This window comes from Muscardinus avellanarius, assembly GCF_963383645.1.
Source record: "Muscardinus avellanarius genome assembly, chromosome: 1".
Taxonomy (NCBI): domain Eukaryota; kingdom Metazoa; phylum Chordata; class Mammalia; order Rodentia; family Gliridae; genus Muscardinus; species Muscardinus avellanarius.
The window spans coordinates 177,167,782-177,189,210 of record NC_137786.1 but is presented as its reverse complement, the minus strand read 5'-3'; the positions used below and the strand labels follow the sequence as shown (position 1 = coordinate 177,189,210).

Sequence of the window (21,429 nt, the reverse complement as noted above, 5' to 3'; positions counted from 1 at the left end):
ACCTCTAATGTATACCCCCAGCCCTATTTTTTATTCTTTATTTTGAAACAAGGTCTCACTAAGTTGCAGAGGGCCTTACTAAAAGTAGCTGAGGCTGTCCTTGTACCAGAGATTCTCCTGTCTCTTAGCCTCTCAAGTACTGGAATTAAAGGCATGCACTACCATGCTCCTCCCTTCTTTCCTCCCTTCCTTCCATCCTGCCTGCATTCTCTCCCTCCCTCCCGTCTTTCCTTCCTTCCTTCCTTTCCTTTTGCAGTACTAGGGATGGAACCCAGGGGCATTCTACCTCTGAGCTATACCTCATCCCTATCTTTTATTCTTTATTTTGAAACAGGGCCTCACTGAGTTGTAAATGGCCTCACTAAGTAGTAGCTAAGGCTGTCCTTGAACTGTGATCCTCCTGTCTCAGCCTCCCAGATGCTGGGACTACAAACATGTGCCACCACGCCCGGCATCTTTTTTTTTCTTTTTTCTATATAGGTATTTATTTATTGTACTGGGGATTGAACCCAGGGACATTCTATATCTCAGCTACACCCCCAGACCTATTTTATTTTTATTTTTTGAAACATGGTTTGAAACCTAGGTTTAAAACCTAGGTTTTGCTAGTTTGATGAGAGTCTCAATACTTGCTGAGGCTGTCCTTAGACCTATTGTTATACTCAAAGTCCGGGACCCCAAGGTGACAGAGACCACCACCACACACAATAATGCAAACAACAAGAAGGGGGTTATTAGGGAACTAGCTCGAGCTAGGGTCCAAGTCCCTCCAACGCAGTGGAGTCTTAACAAGGACTCCGAGTCTTTGTTCCAAGGCAGTTTTATACATTTCAGTCACTCAGGCTGTGATTTACAAAGGAGTTATCTTTAAACCAAAAGGAATTTTTACTGCTGTTATTACAAGCAAGGACAGGATACTTGGTGCCTCCCATTTGGTTCGTGCCTTCTGGGGTTGGTTGGGAGTTTTTCATCCTGACCCAGGTGCCAAAACTGGGACTTAACTGTTAAGTTGTATTCCTGGGATACTGAAACTTAGGCCTAGTGTGTTTACTGTATGGATGAAGCCTGTTATGCCCCCACTTTGGTCCTACAGTTCCACCCCCAGTACCATCAAAGAAAAAAAGAAAAAAATTGAAGCCAGGCTTTGGTGGCAAATATCTATAATCCCAGTATTTAGAAGAGACAGGAAGATTGCAGGTTCGTGGCCAGCTCAGCAATTTAGTGAGGCCCTCTGCAACTTAGTGAGACTTTGTTTCAAAAATAAAAGACTAAGGCAGGGGGAATTGTTCAGAGGTAGAATATCCCTGGATTCCATCCCAAGTTCCACACATACAAAAAATTATTAACTATTAAAAATATGAAATAAGCCAGGCATGGTGGTGCATGTTTGTAATCCCAGTACTTGGGAGGCTGAGACTGGAGGATCCAGGTTTGTGGCCAGCCTCAGTACTTAGTGAGGCCCTCTGCAACTTAATGACACCCTGTTGATAAGTAAAATAAAAAATTAATGCGAGTAAAGTAAAAATAATGTGAGTACGGCGGAGTGTGAAAAACATGAGAGAGGTCCGGTACACATGGCATGTAAAGTTTTAATGGCACGGCTCTCCCGGGGATCAGGGCGAGGCACCGTGGGGCCCGCACGCCTGTCCAAAGCTTGAGGACGCGGGCTCTCCTTTTCAAGGTATGCATCTCGCGAGAGGAGGGTTTACTCGTGGGAACGCCCAATTCTCGCGGGGGTTTCAGCCCCTCCCTTGCCCTGCAGAGGTCATGTGACACAAAGTCACATGAGTGCAGGACCCAATTTATCATTCCGGCCTTTTGATGGTAGGGATAACGGATGACGATTGGACCCTCTAGCTTCTTCCTGCTGTTAAGGGGCGTCGTCAGGGGCCCCAGGCCAGGAGGAGTCGGGAGTCCAGTCCCCCAGAAGGGGGTGCAGGTGGGTGCATAGCTGCAGTGCGAATTGGAGGTTACCCTGGACAGCTTAGTGATGTGCGCTTGAGGAGGCTTGAACAGGCAAAGGCCTGAGCTGGCAAAGAGGATGGAGGTTGAGGGATCCAGGAGCCGTCAGTCTTCAGCCAGGCTGAGTAGGGCCAGCGGCGGGGCCTGGTCTGGAAAGGTGCTCCCCCTGTGTTGAGGCACCTGGGGCTCATCCTTTTCCAAGGGCTCTGTTCCAGTGGCCCTCCTGGCCACACGCTGGGCACAGTCTGATTGGTGGGTGTGGCTTCGCCCCACTTCAGGCGGACTTCAGACAACTTCCTGGAGGTAGTTGTTGTTGCAGTCCTCCATACCTGGGTGGCTCTACAGAGGGCTGAGCCGCCACCGCCAGCCAAAGGGCAGCTACCAGGGATCTGCTTTTTGGCAAAGTCAGAGTGTACGCTCCATCTCCGCCTGTTTCTCTCTGGAATTAAAACTTTAGATGCCATGTTAAGGTTCTGTCAGCTGCGACGGACCTACACTCACAAAGAGTGCGTCCCGGGGCTGGTGTCCGGCAAGAATGGCAACGCAGACTCCCCATGGGCAGAGGGTGTCGCCCCAGCCCAGGCCTGGCATTTCCCACAGCACCTAGGGCGCGACGGGCCGCCCAGCAAAATTGCAGTATGGCGCGGGCCAAGATGGCGACTGTGACATCACCAGGCAGCGACTATACGCCATCACAAAATGGCAGCTGGCGGGAAAATAAATGGCAGCTGATAGGGGAGAGCATTTGGAGGGATACCAGACCGCTTATAAAAGTTCCTAACTTTTCCTGGGCCACCACAACCCATTTCCCAACTCGTATCAAGGAAGACAGGCTCTCAGGGCATTTGCTAGTATAAAGGTTCGACTTCCCATAATTGGTTTACGGGCGGAAACGAAGAACAGGAAATGGGCGTCCCCGATTTCCCTGCTCAATCGTTCGGAAACAGAGGTTAAGAGATAGGGAAGAACGTCTTCATTCCTTCTCAAAACCAGAGGATGACCTGGTCATCCGCAGGGTGGTCCCAGTGGACCAGGGGACAATGGGTCACCAAGCGCTTGGATTTTGGGGTCCCAGTGGACCGGAAGACCCAAGTCCGGAACCCGCTAACCAAGGGAAGGAGGCAGTTTACCGGAGTAAAGTGTTGCCAGCCAGTGCTGGCTGCGACAGAAGCGCTGAGAAGCTGCTGGGGGTGCAGTGGAGCTGGGGCACGCAGATGCTGGTGGCTGGTGTGGATGGTACTGACGGCTGGCGCAGGCGGGATCAAACGGTGGCACGCAGGCAGCATGGCTTGCCGGGTTTGCGGCGTGGAGACAAAATGGCTTCCAGGCATGCGGCAGTCGCTGAGGCTAGGCCCCGAGGAGCACCGCCAGTGAGCCTGGCTTGGGCGGGCAAAACGGAGCAGCAGCAGCGAGTAGAGCTACGCCTGGCGCGGGTGACTGTGGCAGACACTGAAGTCGGCTGTGCGCCGCCCAATGAGCCTGGATCGGGGCAGGCGGGGCAAACCGGCCAGAGGTCCCGGCGGTGACTGGAGCGCCGAGCTGGAACGGCGGTTTTAGGAGGTCCAAGCGGCAGGCAGAGGTCCTGGCCCGTGCAGGAGGTCGGCAGGCAGAGCAGGTGCCAGCATCACCCAAGGAGCCTGGCTCCAGGCGGGTGGAACTGGCAGCCTGGTGGCCGGCGGAGCCTGCACGCCCCGGCGGTGGTGGCTGCGGTCGCGGTGGCAGTGGAAGATGGCCGCCGGCGCTCCAGAAGAGAGCACGTGGGCGGGAAAAGATGGCCACCGGCTCTCAGCAGAGCTTGGGGCCGGAAAGATGGCCACCGGCTCTCAGCAGAGCTTGGGGCCGAAAAGATGGCCGCAGGCTCTCAGCAGAGCTCAGGGCTGGAAAGATGGCCATCGGCTCTCAGCAGAGCGCAGGGCCGGAAAGATGGCTGCGGGCTCTCAGCAGAGCGCGGGATCAGAAAGATGGCCACCGGCTCTCAGCAGAGCTCGGGGCCGGAAAGATAGCCACCGGCTCTCAGCAGAGCTCGGGGCCGGAAAGATGGGCACCGGCTCTCAGCAGAGCGCGGGGCCGAAAAGATGGCCGCGAGCTCTCAGCAGAGCTCAGGGCTGGAAAGATGGCCTCCGGCTCTCAGCAGAGCTCGGGGCCGAAAAGATGGCCGTGAGCTCTCAGCAGAGCTCGGGGCTGGAAAGATGGCCGCGGACTCTCAGCAGAGCCCGGGGCGGGAAGAAGGCCGCCGGCTCTCCCGGAGAGCGCGGGGCTGGGGAAGAAGGCTTACAGTCCGGGCAGGCATGGGGCGGCAGCGGCGGCAGTGGTGGGAGCAACGCCTGCAAGCGGAGCGCTGGTGTGGGACCTCGCAGTCAGCTGCTGGCGGGTCGGAGAGTCCAGGGCTCAAAAAGAGAGTAAAAATAAAAAGAGAAAAAAGGAAAAAAAAGAAAAAAAAAGAAAAAAAAAGAAAAAAATGGGGAGGGACCCAAGAGTTCTCCCGGTTCGGCACCAAATGATAAGTAAAATAAAAAATTAATGCGAGTAAAGTAAAAATAATGTGAGTACGGCGGAGTGTGAAAAACACGAGAGAGGTCCGGTACACATGGCATGTAAAGTTTTAATGGCACGGCTCTCCCGGGGATCAGGGCGAGGCACCGTGGGGCCCGCACGCCTGTCCAAAGCTTGAGGACGCGGGCTCTCCTTTTCAAGGTATGTATCTCGTGAGAGGAGGGTTTACTCGTGGGAACGCCCAATTCTCGCGGGGGTTTCAGCCCCTCCCTTGCCCTGCAGAGGTCATGTGACACAAAGTCACATGAGTGCAGGACCCAACTTATCACCTGTCTCAAAAGAAAGAATAATGATAATTTTAAAAAAAAAGGACTGGGAGCCGGGCGTGGTGGTGCACACTTGTAATCCCTGCACTTGGGAGGCTGAGACAGGAGGATCGCACAGGTTCAAAGCCAGCCTCAGCTACTTAGTGAGGCTCTCAGCAACTTAGTGAGACCCTGTTTCCAAATAAAATATAAAATAGGTCTGGGAGTATAGCCCAGAGGTAGAAGCCTCTGGGTTCCACCCCCAGAACCATAAAAAAATAAATAAATAAATAAAATAAAAATAAAAAATAAAAAAAAGGACTGGGGCTCTAGCTTGGAGGTCGAATGCCTCTGGGTTCCATCTCCAGTACCAAAAATTAAAAAAAGAAAAAAGAAACAGATGCAAATGGTAAAAGTAAATATAGTTGGGCATGGTGGTGCTGGTATGTAATTCTAGTACTTGGGATGTTGAGACAGGAGGATCACAGGTTCAAAGCCAGCCTTAACAACTTCGCAGCGCCCTCTGCAACTTAGTGAGACTGTTTCCAAATAACGAATATAAGAGTTGGGGGTGTGGGTTGGAGATAGAATGCCCTGGGTTTATTCCTTGTTACCATATATACATATATATACTAAGTAAGTGTAAACTGTACAGAAAGGGTATTTGATGAAAAGTTAAAATTTCATCTTTTTCATTAAGTTGTGGAGGGCCTCACTAAGTACTGAGGCTGGCCGTGAACCCGGATCCTCTCAGTCTCAGTATCCACTGATAGCAGTTTCTTTCTTTCTTTCTTTTCTTTTCTTTTTTTTTTTTTTTTTTTTTTTTTAGGTCTGGGATGGAACCCAGAGGCATTTGACCTCCGAGCTACACCTCCTGCCCAATTTTTTATTCTTTATTTTGAAACAGGGTTTCACTGAATTGCGGAGGGCCTCACTAAGTAGCTGAGGCTGTCCGTGAACCACAATCATCCGGTCTCAGCCTCCCGAATGCTGGGATTATAAGTGTGCGCCACCATGCCCAGCTATAGCAGTTTCTTATATACCTTTTTCTTTATTTCCTTTCTCTTTCTTTTTTCTTTTCTTTCTTTTTTTTTTCCATTGGTGCTAGGGGTTGAACCCAGGATCTTGCACATGCTAAGCATGCAGTTTATCACTTAGCTGTGCTCCCAGGGCCTCTTGTAAAATTTTCAGGAAAGCTTTTTTTTTTTTTTTTTTTTTTTTTTTGCGAGGGGGTACTGGAATGGAACCCAGGGGCATTCTACCTCCGAGCTACACCCCTAGCCCTATTTTTTTTAATTCCTTATTTCGAAACAGGGCCCTACTAAGTTGCAGAGGGCCTTACTAAGTAGCTGAAGCTGGCTGTGTACCCCCATCCTCTCTCTCTCAGCCTCCAAAGTACTGGTATTACAAGTGTGTGCCCCGTGCCCGGCTTTTGGGAAAGTTTTTTAAATTTTTTTGTGGTATTGGGGGTGGAGCCCAGGGGCTTTCTACTTTGGGGCTATACTCCCAGACCTATTTTATACTTTATTTGGAAACAGGGTCTCACTAAGTTGCTGAGAGCCTCACTAAGTAGCCAAGGCTGGCTTCGAACCTGTGCGATCCTCCTGTCTGAGCCTTCCAATTGCTGGGATTACAAGAGTGTGCCACCACGCCCACCCTTTTGGAAAAGTTTAATGAACATGTGAAGATACAGATTATATGTATATAAGACAGTATCTTAATGCTGGACATTTAGGTTATTTTTAGTTTTCTGATGTTTCAAAAATACTGCAGTAACCACTTTTGTGTGTGTGTGTGTGTGGTACTGAGGGTGGAACCCAGGGGCTTTTCTACCTCTGGTCTATACTCCCAGATCTATTTTATACTTTATATGGAAACAGGGTCTCACTAAGTTGCTAAGAGCCTCACTAAGTAGCTGAGGCTGGTTTCGAACCTGTGCAATCCTCCTATCTCAGCCTCCCAAGCGCTGGGATTACAAGCATGCGCCACCAATGCCCAGCTGTAACCACTTTTTTTAACCATTGTAAACTTGTTTCTACACATAAGATAAATTCCTGGAACTGATAATGCTGAGTCAGTGAATTATGAATTGAAAATTTTTTTAAGTATTGCCAGATTCCCCTTCAGAGAAACATTAATTTACATTTTCTGATCAAAATAAATTTTTTTTACTAGTGAAATAATATCTCACTCATTGATTTATTTAATTTATTTGCTTGCTTGCTTGCACTGGGGATTGAACCCAGGGGTGTTCTACCTCTGAGCTACACCCTCAGCCCTTTTTTATTTTTATTTATTTGTTTATTTATTGGTACTTGAGATTGAACCCAAGGGCATTCTGCCTCTGAGCTATATCCCCAGCCCTAATTTTTTTTTATTCCTTATTTGGAAACAGGATCTTGATCAGTTGCTGAGAACCTCACTAAGTTGCTGAGGCTGTTGTCGAACCTGCGATCCTCCTGTCTCAGTCTCTCAAGTACGGGGATTAGAGGTGTGCACCACCACACCTGGTTATCACGTTGTTTTAATTTGCATTTTTTTTTTTTTTTTGGTGGTACTGGGGTTCCTGGAAACTCTTCTACATCCAGGCTACTCTCCCAGACTTATTTTATATTTTTATTTGGAAACAGGGTCTCTTAAGCCAGTGAGGCTGGCTTAGAACCTGCCAGATCCTCCTGTCTCCGCCTCCCAAGCACGGGAGGATTACAAACTTGTGCCACCACGCCCGGCTAATTTGCATTTCTTGAGAGTTGGCCACCATCATTATACTGGCTCTTTGTATTTCTTTCCTTATGAATTGCCTGTTTATTATAATTCCAGTACTTAGGGCCAGCTTCACCATATGGTGAGGCCCTGTTTTAAAATAAAGAATAAAATAGGCTAGAGGTATAGCTCAGAGGTAGAATGCCCCTGGGTTCAATCCTCAGTACCACACATAACACTAAAAAAAACTTTCATGTCATCTTCTGATATTTTATTTCCCTTAAATAGGTGGTCTGCCGGGTGTGGTGGCGCACGCTTGTAATCCCAGCATTCGGGAGGCTGAGACCGGAGGATCACGGTTCGCGGACAGCCTCAGCTATTTAGTGAGGCCCTCTGCAACTCAGTGAGACCTGGTTTCAAAATAAAGAATAAAAAAAATAAGGCAGGAGGTATAGCTTGGAGGTCAAATGCCCTGGGTTCCATCCCGAACCCTGCAAAATGAATGAATGAATGAATGAATGAATAAATAAATAAATAAATAAATAAATAAATAAATAAATAGGTGGTCTAAAGCTGGGTGTAGTGGTGCACGCTTGTAATCCCAGCATTTGGGAGGCTGAGGTAGGAGGACCACTCAGGTTCAAAACTAGCCTCAGTTACTTAGTGAGACCCTTTGCAACTCAGTGAGACCCTGTTTCAAAATAAAGAATAAAAAATAGGGCTGAGAATGTATCTTGGAGATAGAATGCTCCTGGGTTCCATTCTCAGTACCATTAAAAAAATAAATAAAACATAAATAAATAAACAAGTGTTCTATCTAAAAGTTGGATAGGGATGCAGTTTTTTTCCCCTTAATGGTAATGAATTGTTTAAAACATGTATTTATGATTTTCTATAGATTTGAGAATGTCACCTTTATCACCCACTAAGTTTCCTATAGAGTTAGGACTATTTTTAATTTTTATTTATTCATTTGTTTTTTGTGGTACTGGGGATGGAACTCAAGGGCATTCTACCTCTGAGCTATACCCCCAGCCCTATTTTTTATTCTTTATTTTGAAACAGGGTCTCACTAAGTAGCTGAGGTTGTCCATGAACTGTGATCTTCCTATCTCAGCCTCCCAAATACTGGGATTACAAGTGTGCACCGCCATGTCCAGCTCTATTTTTTAAATTTTATTTCATTTCATTGTTCTGTCCTTATTTGATGCCAGTATCAAACTATTTTATTAGTTTGTTATAGTATTTTTTAGTATCTCTTAGTATTTAATTTTGAGAGTTTTTTGTTTGTTTAATTTGTTTTTAATTATTATTACTATTTTGATACTGGGGATTAAAGCCAGGGGCATTCTATCTTTGAGCTACACCCTCAGCCCTTTTTATTTTTTATTTTAAAACAGAGTCTTAGCCGGGCATTGTGGTGCACGCTTGTAATCCCCATGCTTGGGAGGCTAAAACAGGAGGACCGCACAGATTTAAAGCCAGCCTCAGCTACTGAGTGAGGCTCTCAGCAACTTAGTGAGACCCTGTTTCCAAATAAATATAAAATAGGTCTGGGAGTATAGCCCGGAGGTAGAAAAACCCCTGGGTTCCACCACCAGTACCACCAAAGACAACAACAACAACAACAACAACAACAACAACAAAAACAAACAGGGTCTTGCTAAATTGCTGAGGGTCTCAGTAGGTTGCTAAGGCTGGCCTCCATCTTAGGATGCTCCTGTTTCAGCTTTCCAAGTATTAGGATTATAGGCATGTATCACCATGCCCAGCTCTATTTAGTTTTTAAAGTTGTTATCAGCCGGGCGTGGTCATTTGGGAAGCTGACACAGAGGTCCCAGCCAGCCTCAGCTGCTACTTAGTGAGGTGCTTTGCAACTCAGTGAGACCCTGTTTCAAAATAAATAATAAAAGATAGGGCTGGGGGTATAGCTGGGAGGTAAAATGCCCCTGGGTTCAATCCCCAGTACCACACATACACACACACACACACACACACACACACACACACACACACACATTACTCAAATATCAAATAAGAGCCAGGCATGGTGGGGCACGCATTTGGAAGGATTCACAGATATCTTCAGCTACTTAGTGAGGCCCTTTGCAACTCAGTGAGAACCTGTTTCAAAATAAAGAATAAAAAAATAAGGCTGGGGGCTTCAGCTCAGTGGTAGAAAGCCCCTGGTTTCCATCCCCAGTATACTATATATATGTATAAGATGAGGTAGGGCTGGGGATGTAGCTAAGTGGTAGAAAGTTTGCCTGGCCACATACAAAGCCCTGGGTTCAACCCCGATACTGGACGCTGGGCGTGGTGGCGCGCGCTTGTAATCCCTGTTCTTGGGAGGCAGAGACAGGAGGATTGCGCATGTTCGAAGCCAGCCGTGCTGGCTTAAGAGACCCTGTTTCCAAATAAAAAGTATAGAATAGGCCTCAGAGTGTAGCCCGGAGGTAGAAGGCCTTCCAGGAACCCCAGGACCACTACAAAAAAAAAGTCATCTTTATGAGAAGCAACTTGTTAATACACATCAATAGTTTTTCTTAGCCTCTTGAATGTTGGGATTCCAAGCATGCACCACCACACCCGGCCCCAGTCTTTTTTTTTTATTATTTGAAACAGGGTCTCACTAAGTTGTGCAGGGCCTAATTAAATAGTTGAAGCTGGCTGTGAACCTGTGATTCTTCTGTCTCAGCCTCCCAAACACTGTGATTACTAGTGTGCCACCATACCCGGCTGGTTACCTTCTTTTAAATATGAATTTAAATATAATAGGTAGTGGTAAATATATAAAAGGAGATCTGAAGAGCCTAAACAAATTGAGCTTAGGACAGTCTCATCATACCATGAGCAAAACAGTACAGTCACAGAAACATGGTATATTCAAGTTCAAGCAATTACGGGAACTGAAAAGAGTGTGAAAAGAATTTTTGAAAAAAGGCAAGCAGCTGTGGGGACAGATTTGCTAGGGCCAAATTACTGTAGATTGTCTTGGTCGACTATTTCAAGAACTATTTTTGTTTTGTTTTGTTTTTTTCCGATATATACTTACTGAGCATATACTGTCTGCCAGGTGCTGACGATGTCTCTCCCCTTGGAGGACTGAGAATCCATGAAATGGAGAGAATATCCTGTAATTAGACTTGGCAGGGCTGTCCCAGTTTCTTCCCCTTTCCCTACCTGCATAGCCCTGCTAAAAATGCTGTTTCCAATTTTGAAGGAGAAATGATTAAAAGGAAGTTGTTTATCCCTATTCTAGATTGACAGTGTGCTTCTCAGTTTAATAAACAAGGAGATTCAAGGACAGTTGCCTCTGGCATAATGGAAAGGGGAGCTCTGTGGGAGAAATCAGTGTGTGCTTACATTTTATTATTGTGCAGCCGAAAGATTTTCAAAGCCTCCTTTTGAAACAGGAGGTTTGTGTCTTTGTCAGTGAAGAGTGTCCTTTTCTCCTAGGAGGCTGCGGCAGTGACAGCAGGAAACCCAGTTTGATGACATAAGCAGGGGGCAAGAATCCAGTTGAATTTACTGAAAATCAGAGGCTTTCAAACTTATACATTATACAATTAAAACAACTGGATAATTAAGCAGTTTAACCACTGGTATTTTGACTCAAACCTTTCATTTAAGGGGGAAAATGGTTAATTTAACAGTGGTTTAAACCAGCTTTTTAATTAACCAGCTGCTCTAATTATAGGAATTGCCCCAAACTGAATTTGAAAATGTCTCCTTGCCACAGAATTGCCACAGATGAGAGACCAAGGCAAGTGTTTGCAGCCTTTTCGACTTTAGATGTATCATCATCTCAAAGATCAGTTTCTGTTCTGCTCTTTAAAATACTGATAGATGATTGAGTTTCTGTGTAGACTTTTTTTTTGAAATAGGGTCTCACTGAGTTGTGAAGGGCCTAAATACTGAGGCTGTCCATGAACTGCTATCCTCCGGTCTCCACTTCTCGAATGCTGGGATTACAAGTGTGTGCCACCATGCCCGGCTGAGTTTTCTTTTTTATTTACACAAAATGTTTTATTTCAATATGCAGGCATGAGAGAGCTGTTACTGTGAAGTAAACTCTATATGTTTAAGGTATTAGAAGAGTTTCACAGAGATGGTGGCATTTGTGCAGTCTCTAGAGCTGTGAAAAATAATTACTTTTGAGAAGTACAGTCTAGAAAAGGGGGACAGCTCAGGAAGGCACAGAGGCAAACTGCAGAATTTACACAGGAAAACTGCAGGGCTTACAGCGTAGCTCGACGGCAGAGGAGCAGTGTTAAAGGCCTACAAAAGTAGGTGAATGAAATGAAACAGATAGATTATAAAGCCAAGTCCTTAAATTCTTTGTGTGTGTGTGTGTGTGTGTGTGTGTGTGTGTGTGTGTGTGTGTGTGTGCATGGTACTGGAGATTGAACCTAGGGACATTCTACATCTGAGTGCCACCTTTAGCTTGATTTTTTATTCTTTATTTTGAAACAAGGTCTCACTAAGTTGCCAAGAGCCTCACTAGGCTGGTTGCAAACCTGTGATCCTCCTGTCTAAGCCTCCCAAGTACTGAGATTACAAGTGTGTACTAAATTCTTAAATTCTGGCTCTTAAATTCTTAACCTAAGAAATTCTATCTCTGGGCAGTGGGAAACCATTATTCATTAAAAAAAATATGGCAAGGACCTTTACTCTCTTATTCACTGTTGTTTCTATAGTGCCTGACAAAATAGTACTTTAGAAAAATGTGTGTGTAAACCAGGTGTTGTGATGCAGCACTTGGGAAGCTGAGACAGGAGGATTGCAGGTTCGAAGCCAGCCTCAGCAGCTTAGTGAGGCTCTCAGCAACTTAGTGAGATCCTGTTCCCAAATAAAATATAAAATAGGTCTGGAGGTATAGCATGGAGGTAGAAGGCCCCTGGGTTCCATCCCCAGTACTCCCCCCCCACACACACACAAAGAAAGAAAATGTGTGTGTGTAATGAATAAATTATTGAATTATCAAAGAGAACAATATGATTATTTTTATATTTTAGAAGGATTAATCTTGTCAGTGCTAAAAGATGGAGTAGGGTATATATGGATATAAGGTGATCAACAACAGTAACAACAATAACAATAATTTCCTAACTCTCTGTCTATTCTCCTCCCTTCACAAAGAACATACATATGTAGTGTGTGGGGGGGTGCTGGGCATAGAACCCAAGGGCATTCTACCTCTGAGCTACACCCCAGCCCTATTTTTTATTCTTTATTTTGAAACAGGGACTCAGTGAGTTGCAAAGGGCCTCACTAAGTATTAGCTGAAGTGTCCTCAAACTGCCATCCTCCTGTCTCAGCCTTCCAAATGCTGGTATTACAAGCATGTGCCACCACACCTGACTCCAAATGATATTTTGTTTTTATTTTATTTTATTTTTGGTGGTACTGGGGGTGGAACCCAGGGGCTTTTCATTTTCCAAATGATATTTTAAAAGCATATCAGACATAAAATTTCCCTGTAAGCCAGGTGCGGTGGCGCACGCTGGTAATTCCAGTGCTTGGGAGGCTGAGACAGGAGGATCACACAGGTTCGAAGCCAGCCTCAGCTACTTAGTGAGGCTCTCAGCAACTTAGTGAGACCCTGTTCCCAAATAAAGTATAAAATAGGTCTAGAAGTATAGCTCGGAAGTAGAAAAGCGCTAGTACAAAAAAAAAAAAAATCCCCATGGTTATTGCTGTTCAGGGTGAAATCCAAACCCTTAACAAGGCCCAGCATTGTTGATTTCAACCCAGCACTCTAGTGTCCAGTCTCTCTGGTGAGTTCCTCGCACTTTGCTTGAGCCACACTGATAGCCTTTCTGCTGCCTGAATGTGCCACGCTATGTCCCATAATAGGGTCTTTGCACATGCTGATTTCTCTACCTGGGACATGCATCCTCCATTTTTTTCATCCAATAAACTTCTGTCAAGAAGTTTTTGCCTGTCAAGTTCCCATTTTATTGGTTTGAATAGATAATACATGCTAGGCACAATGGTCCATAAATAATTCCAGCTATTTGGGAGGCTGAGGCAGGAGCATCACAAATTTGAGGCCAGCCTAGGCAACCTAACAAGACCATGTCTCAAAATTAATAAAAAGGCCTGGAGAAGCCGGGCGTGGTGGTACATGCTTGTAATCCCAGCATTTGGGAGTCTGAGACAAGAGGATTGTGGGTTCACGACAAGCCTCAGCTACTTAGGCCCATTGCAACTCAGTGAGACCCTGTTTCAAAATAAAGAATTAAAAATTGGGCTCAGTGTTAGAGCACCATGGGGGTCCATCAATAGTACCACAAAATAAAAATAGAATACATAATACATGTACATGGAATCATTTTTTTTTTTTTGGGTCCTGGAGATTGATCCCAGAAGCATTCTACCTCTAAGCCTCATACCCCCCAGCCCAATTTTTTAAATTTCCTATTTGGAAATAGGGTCTTACTAGGTTGATGAAAACCTTGCTGAGGTTGGCTTCAAACCTGTCATCTTCCTGTTTCAGCCTCCCAAGTATTAGGATTACAAGCATGTGTCACCACACCTGGCTAATGGGATAGTTTTTCAAAGGTACAAAAGAGGCAGTGTGTGGTGGCATATGGCAGTCATCCCAGTATTTGGGAGGCTGAGTGTCTCAATTAACACTCTCACTGCTATAATCCAAGCAAAAGAGGAAGGAAGATTTATTTGTTCACAGATATTTGGAGATTCCAAGTTCAGTCCTTGTTTGGTTGGTGTTTACATAGAGTATCAGGACAGAGAGCGAGAGAGCGAGAGGGAGAGAGCGAGAGGGAGAGAGGCTAGAAACACAGAGAGCCAGCAAGCAGGGGGATTCAAAGGCACAAGGATGGTCCCTAGGGCCACAGCCCCCGGGACCCACTGACCTAGGTACTACTCAGATAAGTTCATGATAGTGGATTAGTCTGTTGGCTCTAGAAGATGGAATAGGAGTGAATATAAACATAAGGAGATCAACAACAATAACTTAGCTCAGGTTTCTAATTTCCTAACCCTTCTGTCTATATTTCTTCCACCCTCTTCACACAGCGACCAAATGATATTTTTAAAACATATCAGACATAAAACTTTCCCTGTTTATTGCTGTTCAGAAGGAAATTCAAACCCATTGTAATGGATTTATCTACTGATGAGATTACAGCCCTTATGACTTAATTCATCAACCCTGATCTCTTCAGGGGACATTCTGTATCTGACCATAACAGTGAGATGGAAGGATCTCAAGGTCCAAAGCCAGCCTCAGCAACTTAGCAAGGCTGTCATCAACTTAGTGAGGCCCTATTTCCTATGGATAAAAAGGACTGGGGGTGTAGCTCAGAGCTATTATGTCCCTGGGTTCAATTCCCAGTACCAAAAAAAAAAAAAAAAAAAAAAAAAGAAGAGTCTAAGTAAAAGGTAAGTCTGTCCTCTTCCTTTTAGCCACTTACTTCCTCTCCCTGGAGGAAACTACTGTTACTGTTAGCCATTTTCCTCTGAATTCTGGTCTCAGATCAAATGTTATTTTTCAGAAGCCTTCCTTGATATTCCATTCTAAAGTAGATCTGCTTATTGTTTTACCATAGCCCTCTGTGATTTTTTATCATTTAGTGTAATTTATATTTTATATTTATTTTGTGACTATTCTGGTAGTGACTGCCTTCTGTCAGTAAATGAGACCGTAAGCTCCACAAGCAGAGTTTTGCTGCACTGTCTGCTACTGTATCCCCATATCAAAAGTGCCCAATAACTGAACTCTTCCTAAGCCTGGCTCGTTTCTCTAAGTTCCTCTCTTACCGTGGTGCTCCTCATGCTGTGGTTTGAATTTTTCTGGCTCTTCCTTTCCCTATATCATGTTTTTTCCTCACAAAGTCCTGCTTATCCTTCATGTTTTCAGTTTTCTAATTTCCTAACCCTTCTATCTATATTTCTTCCACTTAAAAGCAATCCGCTCTCATTTCCTGGTACCTCAAACCAGCCAAAGTACTCCTACCATTCCAGCCCCTATCCCAGTCAGCCCTTATTACTCTACAAGACAGAGACAGGGAATGTTATTCTGTCAGCCTAGGGGGTAGGTTCTGTGTTACAGGGACTGTCTTCATTGCTATGGCTCTGGCTCTAGGGCAATGCTTGGAACCACTTAGGCCTCCACACATTGGATTGGTCTACTCTGATTTCACAGCTCTGAATGTGTGTCATTTACATAGCTGTGAGGGTACAGTCGTTACTGGCTACCTGGATGCATAATAAAAAGTATTTGTTGAATGAATGAACATACTTTGGAGAGTCAGTGTTTTGCAAGAGATCATATTTTGAGGTAATAAAATTGAGATTTATTTTCAGGGCTCATTCTGTGCCCAACTTGGAGCTTTGGATATCAGCTTCTTGGGAAGGGCCTAGGTTGAAGGATCTGGAATCCAAAGTCTTAAAAGTTCAAAGATTAGCTAGGTATGGTGGCTCCCATCTCTAATCCCAGTACTTGCAAAGCTGAGACAGGAGGATTGCAGGTTTAGAGTCAGCCTCAGCAATTTAATGAGGTCGTCAGTAACTTAGTGAAAACCTGTTTCAAAATAAAAAGCAAAGCTGGGTGTGGTGGCACAGACTTGTATGTAATCTCAATATTTGGGAGACTTGAGACAGGAAGATTGCAGGATCGAGGCCAGTCTCAAGAATTTAGTGAGAGGCTGGGCGTGGTGGCATACACTTTTTATCCCAGCATTCAGGAGGCTGAGACTGGAGGATCTCAGGTTCGTGGCTAGCCTCAGCTACTTAGTGAGGCTCTCTGCAACTTAATGAAACCTTTTTCAAAATAAAGAATAAAAATAGGGTTGGGGAAGGTAGCTCAGAGGGACAGTGCCCCTAGGTTCAATCCTCAGTACTGGAAAGAAAAAAAAAAAAAAAACCCAAAAAACAAAAAAACCCACAGCTATTACATCTTTGGGGCATACTTCCCTGTATCCTTACCTCCAAAGGCAGAATTCGTTTTTCCTTCCTCAGGCCACCCAGAACATTGCTTTTATCTCCATTTAAGTACTTTGTATACCAAAAGGTAATTATTTACTTTCCTGCCATTATTCCTGGTAGGCCTTGAGTTGTTTCAAAGGAACATTTTATTCATTTTTGTAACTGTTTTAGTATCTACACAATTGTTTACATGCAATTGTAATTGTAAATGTGGACTAACCCACATCATAGAAAGGTTCCATGATATCTCTGGGTTAATATTATTTGATAAAATAATATAGATTGTAAAGGCAGGGAAATTCTCTGAAGCCAGAACTATTTTTATTGGCCTGGAATAGAACAGACCTTCTTGGAATCTCATTTTAGAAAAGAGAGACCTAAAAGCTGTTTAGTTTTGTTTTGTTTTGGGATACTGGGGACTGAATCCAGGGGTATGCTACCGCTGAGCTATACCCCTTCACTTTTTATTTTTACTTTAAGACAGGATCTTAATAAGTTGTCCATGCTAGCCTCAAACTTGTGATCTTTCTGCCTTAGCCTCCTGTGTAGCTGGAAAATACAGGCGTGTGGCACCATGCCTGACTTCTAAGAGATTTTCACTTGCTGTCATTTAGACTTTTTCAAACTATCTTTTATTAGCTCTCCTGCCCCTACAAAGTGGTGGCCCTGAGGAAATGTGGGCAGGATCGTAGTGGTCAGGAGGAAAGAGGAGTAGAACCTAGGACTAGGACTTCTCCAAAGAGTAGAGAGTGAGCAGGAAAGACGGGAAGACATAGCAGACCTGTACAGGATTGGTGAAAGGGTAGACACAAGCAACAGAGACTAGAGCTAGGAAAGGTTAGGTCTAACCAGATTTTGTATTCTAGAAATTGAGGTGTTATGACTTAGCAGTGATGAATATGGGCTGAAAGTCAGACAGACTCAAGTTTAAGTGGTAGTTCCAACTCTTTCTTGCTGGTTTACTTGTAATTTCACCAATTAAAAAAAAATTGTTACACCGGGCGTGGTGGTGCACGCTTATAATCCCTGTGCTTGGGAGGCGGAGACAGGAGGATGGCGCAGGTTCAAAGCCAGCCGCACTGGCTTAAGAGACCCTGTTTCCAAAAAATATATATATGTGTGTGTGTGTGTGTGTGTGTGTGTGTGTGTGTGTGTGTGTGTGTGTCTGGGAGTGTAGCCCGGAGGTAGAAGGGTTTCCAGGAACCCCAGTACCACCAAAAAAAAAAAAAAAAAAATTTGTTTTTTTTTGTTGTTGTTCTGGGAATCCAGCCAAGGGGCATTCTACCTCTGAACTATACCCTCAGCCCTATTTTATTTTCTATTTTGTTTGTATTTATTTATTTATTTATTATTGTTGTTATTGATATTATTATTGGTACTTGGGATGGAACCCAGGGAGATTCTACCTGCAAGTGACATCCTCAGCCCTATTTTATTACTTTTATTTTGAAACAGGGACTTACTAAGTTGCAGAGGGCCTCACTAAGTAGCTGAGGTTGGCTTTGAACCTGTAATCCTCCTGTCTCAGCCTTCTAAGTACTGGGGTTACAGGCGTGAACCACCATGTCTGGCTCCTATTTTTTCTTTATTTGTAAGTTAGGATAATAATGAGGATTAAAATGTATGTATGTATGTGTATGTTTATAACAAAGCAAAATATGGTTACCAAGTTCTCTCTTTTTTCTTTCTTTCTTTCTTTCTTTTTGGTGGTACTGGGGTTCCTGGAAGCCCTTATCCCTCTGGGTTACACTCCCAGACCTTTTTTTATTTATTTGGAAACAGGGTCTCCTAAGCCAGCGCGCGGGGCTGGCTTCGAACCTGCGCGATCCTCCTGTCTCCGCCTCCCGAGCGCGGGGATGACAAGCGTGCCCACCACGCCTGGCGCCAAGTCTTTCTTAAAGAGGAGTTTGGGTGGCGCCTCTCTGGACCTACCACAATGTGTTACAATAGAGAAACACCCTCTTTTCCCTAGTAGTAGTTACATAGGCTGTTTTATACCTAAGGCTTTGTTTTCAGCACTGCTCACTTAACAATACATGTGGGATTCTGTCCCATATTAACACAAATCAAATTAGATAATTTTTTGTTTGTTGGTGATGCTAGGATAGAAACTATCCTAGAGACTTGTGCTCTAGTCAAGTGCTCTCCCATTGAACTACATCCCTAGCACTAGAGGTTTTTTAAATTTTATAGAACTTTGCTGATTGTTTTTGCTGCCTGCTTCTCTCTCTGTACAATTCCCATAGAAAATGTCAAAAGGATTTTTGATTGTAAAGGAATAAGAGGCGATGAGAGCCCCATGAAAATGTATTTTTGTCCCTCTATCCCCAAAATTTTTTACAAGAGAAAATTTGTCAAAAAAACATGTATGGTAGAGACTGGAAGTATTTCAGGGGCTAAAAGGAGAGAAAAGGAGGATAAACAGATTTAGCTCAGGGTCTAGAAATACCTCTGCCTGGCATGGTGGCACATGCCTGTAATCCCAGTACTTGGGAGGCTGAGACAGGAAGATGGCAGGTTTGAGGGCAGCCTCAGCAATTTAGCAAGACACTGTTTGAAAGTAAAAGAGCTTCCAGGTATTGTGGCACACACCTGTGATCCCAGTAGGGAGGCTGAGATAGGAGGATCGCGGGTTTGAGGATAGCCTCGGCAAGTAGTGAGACGCTCATCAACCAAGTGAGACCCTGTTTCCAAATAAATAAAATCGGGCTGAGGGTGTAGCTCAAAGGTAGAATGTCTCTGGGTTCAGTTCCCAGTAATACACACACACACACACACACACACACACACACACACACACATATACACACACACATACACACATACACACACATACATACACACACACACACACACACACACACACACACACACACACGGCTAAGGGTATATGCTTGAGTTCAATTCCCAATATCCCATATCCCCTCCAAAGAAGAAAAAATACCTATGATTATTTAAACCATCAAGAAGTTCTCTAGCCCCAAATATTTCCAGTCCTGTAGTAGAGAATTTTTCTCCTTACACGTGATATGGCTGTTCCTGGAAGAGTCTAGAAACAGGTTTGTCTTATTTTCTCTCTTTTAGGTGGCATTCTACTGACTACTAGCCGGCACTATAAGACAAAGCCCACTCATGGCATTGGAAGATATAAGCACCTAATTAAAGCACAAGAGGTAAGGGGCAGGGGCGTCTCTTAGAAAAGGACAGCGTGCAGCTTTTGCGAGACTGAAAGATCACCTCTGCGTAGGTTGGGTAATGCTGGAGCTCACAAGGATAGGGTGTTGGCCTTAAGTTCTGTTTGTTTAGTTTGGTATTATCTAGACTGGAAACGTTTCTACAAGTTTCCAGTCTTGTCTCAAGGCCAGAATATTACAGTAAAAAGCAAGTGGCTTGGTTTTATTATTTGTGGTATTTAAGTCTTCTTAGTACCTAATTCAGTATGGAACCCAGAGTAGAATTAATAAATCCACTTTGGTGGAATGAATGAGAGAAGGTAGATTGATATTTGCAACCAAATAGCTGATTTTTATTTTCTGGTACTGGGGATGGAACCCAGGGGCATTCTACCTCTGAGCTACACCCCCAACCCTATATTTTATTCTTTTATTTGAAACAGAGTCTCACTGAGTTGCAAAGGGCCTCATTAAGTAGCTGAGACTGTCCTCAAACTGAGTACTGTGGCTTAACTGTATTAGGCCTCTTGCTTTTCTCCCACATCAGCCAGTGTTTCAAGGCTTCTCACACACTGTCCTGTCTACTTGGATGGCCTTCTCTTCTTCATGGACAACTCCTCCTCAACCTTTAAAATGGGTCACAAATGAATCCTCTCCTTCTGGGAAAACTTGGGTTATTTGTCTTACCCTGAGTGCCAGAGTTCCTTGTGTTTCCTCTGCCCTGGGATTTACTATTTTTAACCATCAGTTTTGATGACTACCTCCCCCTCTAGATTGTGAGATACCTAAGGGTAGAGGCCGTGTCTCTTTTTCCTTCGTATCTTCAGTGTCTAGTACAGAGTCTGGCATCAAGCAGGAGACAGTAAATATTGATCAAGCTGAACTAATAGGGGTATCGGAGCTGCCCCGAGAGGTTTTGTGCTGGCAAGTACAACTCACTGTCTGCAAACAGTTGGCTGCAGGTGACCTTGCTTGCTTGAAGGAGTGGTGCTCCATTTGGCTTCTGCTCTAGGTTTTTCTCTGATTCCATTCAGTGACCCGGGGTAGCTTGCACAGTGGTGCTGGGTAGTGCTGGAAACTGCAGCAGGCTCCTCACTTCCTGTGCAACACAGCACAATGAAAGCTTTCATATACCAGCTTACAGAGGCTCTGTCTTAACTGCCTGCCACTTTTACTCACATGGGGAACTGGATTGGCTAAGTTAGAAGGAACCTTCTGTGGCCTTCTTTCTTTTTCTCCCTAAGCTTAGAGGCAAAAAAAAAAAAAAAAAAAAAAAAAAAGAAAAGAAAAGAAGAAAAACCACACTAAGTAGTCAGATTCCCATTTTTTTTCTCTCTTGGTCTCAGTCTGGCCATCTGAGCCTAACATCCCTGAGACAAAAGTTAATTCTCCCATTTCTGCTGGTATAATCCTTTCCTCCCAATGGTCTCACTAAAGTTTTATGACTTTTTTTTTTTTTTTTTTTTTTTTTGCAGTACTGGGGATAGAACCCATGGGGCATTCTACCCCCAAGCTACACTCCCAGCCCTATTTTTTGTCTTTTTATTTTTGAAACAGGGTCTCACTGAGTTGCAAAGGGCCTCCCTAAGTAGCTGAGGCTGTCCACAAACCGTGATCCTCCGGTCTCTGCCTCCCAAATGCTGGGATTACATGCCGGGCCAGTCTTATGATTTCTGAACCTTGTAGAAATCATAAAAGGAAAGGGAGCAACTATTTCACCTCAGTTTTCCTTGTCAGTACTGGTTCTACCTCTTTGGAGTGACCTGGTTTATGACTCTGAGTTGGTTCCCACCCTTCTGTCCTCAGCTCTTATCTTTGATACTTCTGAGGAGATGATG

At 44.5% G+C, this 21,429-nt stretch overlaps 1 protein-coding gene across 1 annotated transcript in view; it reads left to right on the top strand.

Annotated features, from left to right (window-relative positions):
- The window catches only part of MRPL48 (mitochondrial ribosomal protein L48), a gene marked incomplete at both ends in the record, with an annotated part of 79,165 nt that overhangs the window by 21,036 nt on the left and 36,700 nt on the right, over positions 1–21,429 (top strand). The window contains one exon of the mRNA XM_080718808.1: positions 19,503–19,591. Coding sequence (XP_080574934.1) covers positions 19,503–19,591 — 89 coding nt within the window. The remainder of the gene's footprint in view (positions 1–19,502; positions 19,592–21,429) is intronic.